The sequence below is a fragment of the Myotis daubentonii genome, chromosome 3, assembly GCF_963259705.1.
Source record: "Myotis daubentonii chromosome 3, mMyoDau2.1, whole genome shotgun sequence".
Taxonomy (NCBI): Eukaryota; Metazoa; Chordata; class Mammalia; order Chiroptera; family Vespertilionidae; genus Myotis; species Myotis daubentonii.
The window spans coordinates 71,285,187-71,297,855 of record NC_081842.1 but is presented as its reverse complement, the minus strand read 5'-3'; the positions used below and the strand labels follow the sequence as shown (position 1 = coordinate 71,297,855).

General features: G+C 39.1%; 1 protein-coding gene across 1 annotated transcript in view; it reads right to left on the bottom strand.

Annotated features, from left to right (window-relative positions):
• MORC1 (MORC family CW-type zinc finger 1) overlaps positions 1–12,669 on the bottom strand; it is a 145,704-nt gene that overhangs the window by 30,703 nt on the left and 102,332 nt on the right. Inside the window, exons 22-24 of the mRNA XM_059686177.1 lie at positions 3,148–3,217; positions 1,045–1,111; positions 617–625 (exon numbers count right to left, since the gene is read on the bottom strand). Coding sequence (XP_059542160.1) covers positions 617–625; positions 1,045–1,111; positions 3,148–3,217 — 146 coding nt within the window. The remainder of the gene's footprint in view (positions 1–616; positions 626–1,044; positions 1,112–3,147; positions 3,218–12,669) is intronic.

Genomic DNA, 12,669 nt, shown 5'->3' with positions numbered 1-12,669 from the left:
TGGGCACTAGGCCTCTAGGAATAAATAATTATTGAAACTGAATGATGTAATATGATCATTGCAACAGAGGCTCTGTGAATACCTTTGTGGTCAGGGGGACCCCAAAGGAGAGAACACTCAAACTGAGAGTTGAATGAAATTTGACTGGTGTACATGTTTCAGAGGACATTCAAACAAAGGCAGCAGTGTGGACAAAAAAATGGAGGTATGTGATAAAACAGAACTATAAGCAATTCAGAAACCTGGGAAACAAAGTGAGGGCTAAAGAGAGAGGGCCAGGAATGAAGGGTACCTGTGCCAGGCTCAGGACTTGATCATTTATCTTCACAGTGACAGGACTGTGAAAGGCTTTTGAGTAGAAGAGTGAATGATGGGATGTGAGTGTTAGAGCGACTACTGTTTAGTGTGAAACATAAAAGCTCCTCTGTCTTTTCTTGCACTTTATTCAAGGAGCTCCTATGCAAAAACAGCAGGTGGGGGTAGGAGGGGTGGATTCAGAGACACCCGGTCTGAATGTCTGAAAAGCAGCTTCAATAGGTTTGTAGTAGAGTGAGGATAAGAGTTTTCTTCCTGGAAAACATTTTCTTCATTCTATTAGGTATCCAAAATATTTTACTTGAGAAGTCTCATGTCAAGAAAACTCTAGCATGCAATGATTATAATTGCATACATGTATGACAATTAGATAATAAGCCACACAAAATATGGGTTCATGATTTCATAGTTATACCTTATATATGCAACATTTTCCATTCTTGGACCACATTACCGTAATTTGAATTAGCTGCCTGCCGTGAGTAGGAAGGTAAGCCTGTTTCATTTTATTATTCCCAGTCCTCACAAAAGAAAATGAAAAGGTTTGGAAGAAAAGTAAGAAATTTAGTGCATTCTATTCTTTCTTGTCTCCTTTGTAAAATTTGGTTCCAATCTTAATTGCTTTTCTTGTTACTATTATTTTCTTTCTTTTTGTGTTGGAACATTGATAATCACTTTTCAATAGTGTAATTTCACTCACTTGGATTTATATAATTGCAATACACTCACCTTTTCCAGTTAGGTAATGAAGAGTTTCTCTTTATTTCTGCAATGTCACTGCACAGCTCCTGTTTTTCTTCAAAAGGACATAAACAAAATGAAGTCAGTCACTTTTTGATTACCACATAATAAACGGAAAGAAGTACTATCAGTTCATTAACTACCTGTATGCAATTTGGCTTTGTATTCAAACTACCTTTTGTAAAACTGCACCAATATGTCCTCAAGGCAGTAAATAATAGCCTTTTTAATAAAGTGTATATAGTATATGTAATACCCAAGGGCCTCTCTAACTTGTTTTTTCATGATTTCTTTGTAGTGATGCTCACTGTCTGCTATTGCTGTGCTTGGGGTAACTTGACTGGGGCTGTTCAGATTCCCTGTTCTCACTACCCTCTGCCCTGACAACCACCCGTCTTCCCTTAGCATCCTTCTCTGTTCCATTTTGGGTTCAGATTCAAAGATGTCCTGACAGATCCCAATCAGAAATGTGTCTCGATAGAGAGTGCAACTTTAAAGCAGGAAGAGACCTAGAGTTACCTAATCAGCCATCTCACTCAGAGAACCTCAGAACTGCAGGTTCAGAGAAGTCAGTGACTTGTTTACAATCCACAGAGAAGTAGAAATGCTTCAACCCCCTTGGATTGGTGTTAAAAGAGTTTTGGGGGACAGCACAAGAAATAAATCAACGTGTCCTTCCACCTATCTCTAGAATTCTTTGTGGTATCTGTCCAAATAGCTAGTTATCAAATAAACCCTTAGCAAGAAGTTTAGGATCATCAAAGGCCATGAGGAACAGGACAGAACAAGGAAAGTTTAGATGGTGGGTAAATGGCTGAGGCTCTGCTGACTCCCTTAAGGAAACGTGAGAGGATAGAGGTTGTCCAAGCACACTGAAGGTGCTCTTGGTTTTGCTCACCGACTTGCATGGAAAGTGAAGTTTTTTAATCCAACAGCCAACTAATCCATAATTACAGTCATTTGAAAATATTTCACAGTTTGTTTCTTCTAAATCCAGGGTGATTGTTGGAAATTAAATATTAATTTTAGGGTCAAAATTGTATTAACAATTTTTCCGTTACAATAGGGAAACCCAACAGGCACATACTTGAAGGTCTGTTAATAGTTTAAAACTTTGTAAAAGATTGGCTTTAAAATTTAGAGTTCCTTACAAAACAAATCCTGATTGTAAATATCAGATTATCCTAATTAAGATGGAAAGAAAAAGTGTGATTTCTTAGGGACCTCACTAATGAGTTCAAATATGAAGATGGGAATGAATGGATGATTAGGTTACCTAAGCGACAAAGTATGAAGGGAGAGCTTACAACCAAATGTGGACACAAAATGATGGCATGGATCAACACAAAAATGATTGTGAATAGTGAAGCCAAAATGAGCTGAGACTTGCTAATGAGACAATAATAAGATGACAATGAAAATAATGTACTTACTGCTTAGGCCTAATGGTATAATATTAAAGTAAAAGAGAGAATACATAGTAAAAGAATTAATGGAGACTAAGAAAATAAAATTTCCTGAGTCCAGCTTGTTCCCAGCTTCTCTCCCCAGGGAAATTGTCTTTAAATTGAATAACATAAGATGGCAACTTTATGTTTAAAAGAAAGTTCACGTCTCTCACCTGAGACAAATTAGACCCCGAAGACATGAAGGAACTAATAAATGTGATCTCAGAGGAACCATGATAAGCAGGAAAAGGATTAAATGATTGAAAATAGGGGAATGCCATTATAATTTTCAAAACAGATTCTGAAAATTATAGACCTGATATCAATCCTTAGCAAATTATGAAACAGAATTCAATGAGAAGGGTAACGTAAGTCTAGTGTTGGGTGTTTCAGTCAGTGTGGCAATAGTGTCGGGGGCACGATTCTCAGGCAGGAGGTATCTTTCTGCCCCTTCAAAACACATGCAGTTGGTGGCTGTTTACTCTCCCCTCCTCCCGCTTCTGAAATGACAAACTTAATTTTTTTACATCCAAACTGCTACCAAAGTTGTGACCTATGTCCCACAGAAGTTATGTCACACAGTCATATTGAAAACAACTCAAACATTATACCTAATATATATAAACTGAATTCTATTTTTTACCTTTTTTCATAAGGGGAACTTCCTTTTTTTCACGTTTCAAGGAAACATTGTCGTCACTTTGATCTAAAATCTGAAAAACAAGCTCTTTATTTAAAGCTGTACAAAAACATAGGACGTAGCATTGGGTGCAAAAACGACCTTGAACATCAGTGCCAGCATCAAAGGAGAGACCACAGCATTGCCCAAAGTACAGTTTTACGTGTATGTTATGAAGGGCGACAATCACACGTGTTGTAGGAAATTATTGTGGCATGCATCACCAGGATGAGTGCATTATAAACTGTCATATTTACTTCTATCATTTCTTTAAAGGGATGTTTACATTCTACCCATCTTTGCACAGATATTTTCAAAAATCCATTATCTTGCATAGGTGTAATAATGACTGCAACAAATGAGCCAAGTATTTGATTCACCAGGAGCAACAGAGGAGCCTCTGCTATTTGGAAGAGGATCATCACACCTCCTGTTGGTACAGAGCAAGCAGAGTATTAGCTAAACAGCAGTGCAATGAAAACTCTGGGGAGGTTGGAGCCTGGGGTCTGAGGCCCCAAAGCATGATGGGGAAGAAGATGGGGATGGGGATGGTGAGGGAAGACACACCTTACCTTTTGACAGAATACAAGAAAATCTGTCTAAAAGGCGCTATAAAGCCTTAATGTGTTAAATGCAAGGGCCAGGAGTGCTGATGGCACCTGAGTGAGCAGATGTGTATGTGTGATGCTGGGAGTGGGGGGCACAGCGGGGGCGGGAGGCCTGGGGGGTGGCATATAGAAGCCAGGTCATCACTTCGGGAATCCTCTATGACCCATTCAGCAAGGCTCACACAAAACAAACTTACATTTTTGGAATGTATTTCTTTGGGAGACGGTGAGAGAGTTCATGTCTTTTAGAAAAATAGACCTAGAATGCTCCCCACATTATGTATTTTTGTGAATCTGTGAGAAGGGGGGAACAGGCAGTAGAAAAGGAAAATGGCAAAGGCAGAGGTAAGGCAAAGCTCCCATCCGCTGCTTGATGTGAAGACGCCTGAACACACACCAAGACACAACCGTGCTCCCTTCCATTGCCTGGGGGAAGGTGGAGCTGTCGGTTTTCTTAGCTCGCCCACTGTGGATGTGTTTCCATCTCACGCCTCTCCACCATGCTGAACAAACGTGGGAGGCGGAGGCTCTCAACCCGCCTTCTCTCCCTCCCCAGGAAACGCATGCATGTCAGAAAGCAGGTGAAATGGGCACACGTGCAGCCAGCAGCGACAGAACGGAGGCTGTCCAGCATCACCGCTTTCTAGTTTGCCCAAGTCCAGGGAAAGAAACCCTGTAGGCACAGGAAGATAGATGAAACTGACGCTAAGCTACTTTCGTGTGTTTAAAATATTTTTGTGCTTATACTGTAAATAAATTCATACTCCGGGAAGTAAATAAAATACATGTATTTTTAAAAGTTCATTTTGCGAAATGGCCTTAAAATGTATCTTGTTTATTTCTGATGTATCATAAAATTTAAAGGTTTCTTTTGATGTGCTGATATTTAAGGAAAATCTATATACTTTGTTAAGTGTTTCTCACTTTGAAGTAAATATGTTTTGACCAGTTTATAAGCCACATGAACTCTTTCCCACAACGGTTAGCAGCAACCACAAGATAAGCTTACAAGAGGAACTATATAATGCCTTAAGTTATAACCACTTTGTTATCATCTATGATGATCCTGCTTAGGATGTGTTCCATTTTCTTTAATGAAAATCTTTCTCATGATTAAAAACAGATAAGATGGAAGCAGCTAAGATTAATAAAAATGCGAGTACTCCCAGCTAGGAACTTCTGTTGCTGGTGCTATTAACACAGTTTCATAAAATTATTTTTGCATTTCATTGTTTAGTCCTCTGCTTTGAGCTCTGCCTCTTGAAGGCTGATTTCATGAAGATCAGATATGTCCCTTTTCCCAAAAAAATGTTACTTATACAAAGATCTGCCATCTCTATCGCAAGAATGAGTTGCTTCTTTTCCTTTCTAGTGTTTTCTTTATTCTTTGCCGTAGAAATGTTTAAAAGATTTTGGATGAATAATTCACAGCCTACAGTATTTTCTTTTACATAACACAATGTAAGTCTCTGAGTTCCTGGATGCTCCCTTCTATGACAATGTGCTGTGGCTTTGAAGGTCTGAATGTCTTCAAGCTGAGACAAGGAGACAGGCAGGTAGCTGTCTTCATTAAACACTATTTGTGTACTTTGCTATTTATAAAGCTCTTTCATATATATTACTCCATTACAGAAATGTCTGCAGCCTGTATGCTTACCTCTGCAGTTTAGGGATATTGTTTTCCTAAAATTTCACTCAGTCATGAAATAGATAACACCTCCCACACAGTAAATGAGATTATAGTTAAGTCTGAACAAGGGGCTTTCAATACCTTAATTAAAATTACGTTAACAGTGAGCAGAGTGGAACTGTCAGTCCCCAAGGGATGCAATGGATTGGCATCATAGCCAAACCTCAATTTTGTGAAGTATCTGTTTAACAGGATAAATACATCATAAATAAGTTAGGGAAAGAAAAAAAGAACACACCACAGTCAGCTGTGTAACCCTTACCTGATTCAACTGATGTTAAGGAAGCTTAAGGACTGATTGGTTTCATTTTGCCTGGTTTCTTTCCTTCTATTTCTTTGTCCCTCAACCCTCTACCTCAAGCATTTATCATCATCGAGGACCCATGAAGGCTCCCAGACCAGTAAATGCCTTTCTGTCAAACGCAAAGACCCTTTCTGTTTTCACTCTTCCATAGTTAACATTGTGTTCTAGGCTCCTCCCTTTCTGTCATTAATTTATTCAATAAAATCGATCCCCAGTCTGGTCAGATACTGTTACAGTGAAGAGACAAAGTACTGCCTTTTTGGAGCTTATTTTCTAGTGAAGGGGGAAAAAAGATATGAACTCAACAAAAAAGATAGATATATAATACAATATCAGGTAATGTAAATTCTGTGAAGAAAAGCAACGCAGGCTCGAGAAAGGTATGACATTACAGAGCCCAGCTGCTTCTGGGCCTCTCTGTTCTCAGTCCACGCCCTCATTTCTCCTGACTAGACACTTTGCCAAGCATCCAAGGAGCCTCCTCTCGCAAGGTTATTAATGTATTTGCTGTTAATATGTTTGTTCTCCTAATTTCCTTCTAGTCTTTCCTCAAACATCCCCTCTTTATACAAAATTGAACTTCACCGTCACCACTAATGCTGGCACTTCCTATCTGCTGCTTCTGCTTTATTTTGCTCCTTAGTACTTATCATTACCTGCCATGCAACGTATTTTACTTATTTATCTTGTCCATTGTCTCATTGTCCCACTAAGAAGGGAAGCACCATGAGGACAGGGAGAAGTGTCCATTTTTTTCATGCTGCATCCCCACCGTCTAGGACAGTACCTGACTCTTAATATACTCATAGAATTTAAAAAAAAATTTCTGCTTTCTACTACTGCTTCATTATCACATTTCATAACATGAAGAATCAATTCTTTAGACAAAATCTCCATGATTGAATATTTTTTCTCAAAACCTTCCTAGAGCTCCTGATGGCTCACTACCTCAAGTACAAACTCTTTATTTGGCTTTCAAAGCTCTTCTTGCCTTGGCCAGGTAGCTCAGTTGGTTGGAGCATCATCCCATACATCAAAAGGCCATGGGTTTGATTCCAGGTCAGGGACATACCTACCGAGGTTGTGGGTTTGATCCCTGGTAGGGCACATATGGGAGGCAACCAATCAATGTTTCTCTCTCATATCAATTTTTCTTTCTCCCTTCCTCTCTCTCTAAAAAATCAATAAGAACATATCCTTGGGTAGAGATTTAAAAAACAAAACAAAACTCTTCCCAATGAAATTCCAAGTTGTCTAGACATAACTCCCTTCTCTCTCCCTCTCCCCCCCTGCCCCACAGGGTCACTCTCTAGCTCTCCCTTTTCTTTCACAAGCAATTTCACTCTCTCAATTTTAATTCTTTACCCCCATCTTCTGGCCCATCCAATAGACGCTGAATTTGTTCTCTTTAGAATTACAGAAGGGGATTAAAACAATATTTCTCTTAACACATAAAAATTATTTTCATTCTGTCACAAATCATCCCACTCATTCACATAACAACCTTGAGAGTAGGTAATAATTTATTATTCCCATTATATAGATAAGAAAACAGAAGACTGTACATCATAGGGAATATAATAAGTAATCCTATATAATAAAGAGCTAATATGCTAATTAGACCAAATAACAGAACGACCATCCAGACATCCTTCTGGATGACCATATGGATGACCTTCTGGATGAAGCCGGGCTGTGAGGGACTATGAGGGCTGGTTGGGGCTGTGAGGGCCGAGCCCCTTGCACGAATTTTGTGCATCGGGCCTCTAGTATTGTAATAACTATGTACAGTGCCAGGTGGGTACTGGAAATATGGGGGGCAGAGACTTTATAAAGTATATGACTGTCTAACCACTATGTTGTACACCTGAAACTAATCCAATATTGAGTATTAGCTGTAATTAAAAAATAAGTAAAAACTCAATTGCATTAAAGACCTAAAAATGAAAGTCAAAACTATAAAATTATATACAAAAAGAAAACAGAAGATCCAAAGTTGATACCACTGACAAGTGGCATGTAGGTCTGCACTTGAACCTGGGTTGGTCTATTAGAGTGTGGAGCCTGGCTCATTCCATTAACATATTGCTATCTTGTGATTTTGTAAAACTGTTTTCCAACTTTCCTTCTCCTTAAGGCGAGGGACTTTTATATCTTACTTTATTTATTGTTTTTTTGGTGTCCCTCAAAATCTCTCACGTTGTATTGTTGAATAAATTTGTCTTAAGTCCTTGGGGCAACTTTGGTTTATATCTTGTAAAGAGGCTGGCTCTGCTCGTGAAATTTCTGATACCGTGAGCAACAATCACAGCATCATACCGGTTCATAGAAAGGAAATGGTAACATCACCAACCATGAAAACTGATTGAGAATTGGCCTGCTTTTAAAATTAAGGCAAAGTCAATAATCTGAAAGCATTTATTGCAATATCAATGTAGTTTCCCATTGAAAATATCTTAGAGGAATCAAAAAAGTATGGTAGTTAGGGTGAATGTAGCTGGTCTAGGGACTAGGTCGGCAGGTTATTTGCTTTTTTATATATATTCTTCTGAGTTTACTGAGCCATTTTTCACTTTTATTGTCATCTAGCACTGATGCAAAAACAGAGAACTTGGAGTTGTTGTTTTTGGTTTTTGTTGTTATTTGTTTGGCCACAAACCTAGATGCTGAAAACTCATCAGCTCTTCCATTCGTTCCTCTGCTTTTATAAAATACCAAGGAGGTCCTATCAATGACCCTAGGAACCCGGAGGAGGTTGGTTGATGACTCTCTTGAGCCATAATCATTTGAAAAATGCCCAAATAGCTAACCAGGTGTAATTGGTAAAGAACATAGCTCAGTTCTGTGATGGGAAGGTGGTTCCATCCACTCATTTTTTATACATATATCTTTCCTGAGCCCCAGAAAGTGCCGCACTTTGGCTTAGACACTGGAGGTTACATCTTTCACAGGACATACCAGACACTCCATCGCCAAACTCTTACAATACATGTCAGTGGTAATCTGGTCATTATTTTTTAAAATGTCTTTAAATTGGGGAAATGAAATACATTTACCTGCCAGTCTGCTCTCAAGGCCAAGTGCAAGCCAAAAAAAAAAAAAAAAAAAAAAAGACCTGAGTGACCACAGATGACATAAGGGCTGGCATTATGCGTCCTGCTTATGAAACAGGAAGGTCTGACCTAACCTTAAACAACCACACCAGAGATATTCTCTCACTGTCTTAGCAATCTGAATTTGCCACTGACAGAGCAGTAACTGAAAAAATATTATTTTAAAATATGAGAAAAACACCCAAATACCAATATTTAGGAAAGAGGTAAATGTTGTTTCATATTACAGTCAGACATTCAAATGTCAACTTGGTGTATGTGCTCCACCAAGATGAATAAAAATGTGCATAGCAAAAAGTCAGTACTTTTACCACTGTGACTTGAGTCTCAGCAAACTATTCCCACCCAACTTCTCTAACTTACTGTTGGTACTGTTCACTTTATTCCTCTGGTGTTCCTCAATTTTGAAGCTTTCTTCAAATTAATCATTTGTTTTCTTGACCATCTGTTGTGGCCTGGCAACCTAATTTTCCCAGTTGCCTTTCAGAACAGATCCCTTAGGACAGCGGTTCTCAACCTGTGGGGGTCGAACGACCCTTTCACAGGGGTCGCCTAAGACCATCCTGCATATCAGATATTTACATTACGATTCATAACAGTAGCAAAGTTACAGTTATGAAGTAGCAACGAAAATAATTTTATAGTTGGGGTTCACAACATGAGGAACTGTATTTAAAGGGCCAGAAGGTTGAGCACCACTGCCCTAGGAGGTCTCGTCTGTAGAGGCAGTTCTTATATCTTATCTGATGACATAACTTGAGACTGCTTGCCTGTCAGGATGCTTGGTCATCTTGTCCCATTGCTTCATTTTTATTTCTCCTGCTTCTATTAAGCATGCTGCAGTGACAGCTGATGCAGATGCATCACTTGGAGGGGCACTGGGGTAATGTGGAGCTCATATGCCAAATTTTGCCTGGAGTAAAGTTGAACTGCTGATTTATCACATGGCAGTGCGCCGGAGTTTTTCACGGAACTTAGACAAATCGTTAATTACAACAGTAACACAGAGCACTGCTCCAGTAAAACAGAGCCGTAGCAACCTGTCCTCAGAGACCAATTCCCCTGACAAAGGCTGGTGCGTCTGTAAGAGGAGCTATAAAAGAATTTATACTCCCTTCCTGTTGGGGGTTAACTGAGACAAGTGTGAACTTTACCTGTGCGTTTGGAAATGCTTAAGACAGAAATAGTTCAGCATATTCAGCATTTGTTAAAAGAGAGAGCAGGATGCATTTTGAGTATGGAAAATGGGAAGAGGATTTTCTGAAGGCCAGAGGTCAGGTGACACTAGCTCATAAAAGGGGTCGGTGGTAGGTTATGACCACAAAGATGATTAGAATGATTATCATGGGCAAGGGGAAGACTTTCCCTCCCAGGAATCATCCTGGGATGATGGTCCTGATGACTGTCCTGTGACTTAGGCTGACTGGAAAGAGAAAAGCCAGACCTCGAGCAGAAAAGAACTTCATTGTATAGGTCATATCTAGGGTGGATGGAGTGGGGAGGAGGAATGGGCTAAAGGGAAGTTAGCCTATTCTGAGCAAGGAGTAGATGATGGATTGATTAAAAAAATAAATACATAAATTCAAGAATCCTGGCTGGAGAATGCCCATCTATAAAACTTTGAAAACCTGCCTGAGCCAAAATGTTGACTGTTAACCAACACAGTATATATCTGTACCTTGGAAGTCCTCACCCCTGAGTAAAGTGTACTCCAACCTATCTGTGTGGAATGGGCTGGTCGAACCAATGCGGGGGACAGGATATAGATATGGACAACAAAGAGGAAGGTCGTAATAAAAAGTGGCTAAGAAAGTGAGAGCTGAAGTCAAACAGATAAGGTTCAAGGTGCCCACTGCTGGCAGCGTGACCCTGAGCAAGTTTATTATCCTCATCTGTAAACGGGGGATGAAAAAAGAACTTACTCCTCAGATAATCATTAAATTAGATAAATGCATGTGAAGTGCAGTACCTCAATTTCATCAGAGCTGCATTAAAAAAAGGAAAGGCTGCCTCCACTAAGACTCACCTGTGTGTGTGCACAAAGAGAGAATTTCAGAAAATACAACTTTACAGGGCCAGAGATCATCAGTCTGGGTCACACTAGTTTCCCTGAAATGGGGAAGGGAACTGTAGCTGTGCTAACAAGATTGTGATAAAATAATGAAAGAAGTTTGCTGCCAGGCAGGCTGATAGCCCTACACACATAACCTCCAAAGGCCCGACTAGGAGGCATTTTGATGAGGATTAAGATGTCCTTTGAAAGAATTCTTCATTATTTTCATTACTGGTGGGGTTTTTATCATTTTTATTTAATTTATTAGGTTGACACTGGTTAATAAAATTATATGTTTCATGTGTTCCATTCTATAACATGTCATCTGTATATTGTATTGTGTGTTCACCACCCCAAGTCTCCTTCCATAACCATTTGTCATCTTTACCCTCTACTATCACCACCACCCCTTTCCCTCTGGTAATCACCATACTGTTGTCTGTGTCTATGAGTTGTTTTATTTTATTTTGCTTATTTCCTTCACTTTTTTTCACCCAACTTTCCTCCCCTCAGACATTTGTTAGTCCCTTCTATGTATCTATGAGTGTTGCTATTTTGTTAGTTTACTTTGTTCATTAGGTTCCACATATAAGTGAAATCATATGGCACTTGTCTTTTTCTGGCTGGCTTCTTTCACTTAGCATAATACTCTCCAGGTTGATCCATGCTGTCACAAAAGGTAAGATTTCCTTCTCTTTTTTTTAACAGCTGAGTAGCATTCCACTGTGTAAATATACAACAGCTTTTTTTATTTACTTGGACACCTGGGCTGCTTCCAAATCATGGCTATTATAAATAACACTGCAATGAACATAGGTGTGCATATATTCTTTCAAATTAGTGTTTTGGATTTCTTTGGATAAATTTCCAGAAGTGGAATTGTTGGGTTATAAGGCATTTCCATTTTTAATTTTTTTAGGTAACGCCATACTTTTTTCCGTAGTGGCTGCACCAATCTGCATTCCCACCAACAGTGCACAACAGTTCCCTTTTCTCCACATCCTTGCCAAACTTGGTGTTTGTTGACTTATTGATGGCAGACATTCTGACAGGTGTGAAGTGATATTTCATTGCAGTTTAATTTGCATCTCTCTGACAATTAGTGACATTGAGCATTTTTTCATGTGTCTATTGGCCATCTCTATGCTCTCGTTGGAAAAGTGTCTATTCAGGTCCTTTGCCCATTTTTTAATCAGGTTGTTTGGTATTTTGGTGTCGAGTTGTATAAGTTCTTTATAAATGTGGATATTAACCCCTTATCAGATGTATAATTGGTGAATACGCTCTCCCACTCAGTAGGTTAGTATGATAGCTTTATTAATCTCAAGAAAATGGCTGATGTTTTAACTGCATCCTAGTCAAAGGCTTCCAAAGCTCCAAATCACCTGCAAGGTCTGATCTAGAACACTCAGTACATGGACTTTGAAAATGAATGGCCTGCACTGGCTAAAAGGGCAAGTATAAATTAATATCAAAAAAGAAATAAAATGTCATGGAAGTGACACCAACAAAGTGTATGATCAGAAGCAACTGGAGGTGAGGAAAACAAAGGGAGAATGGTGAATGTGATACAAAATGTAGAGCAAAGAGACAAAAGTTAAAAATGACTAGAAAGCAAGAATTATCGCATTGGGAAGGAAAAAAACTAAAGAATGTGGGTTTTTACAAATAGCTTCAGTAGACTGTAGGCCTGGAGAAAAGGAACATGAAGGGCAGTC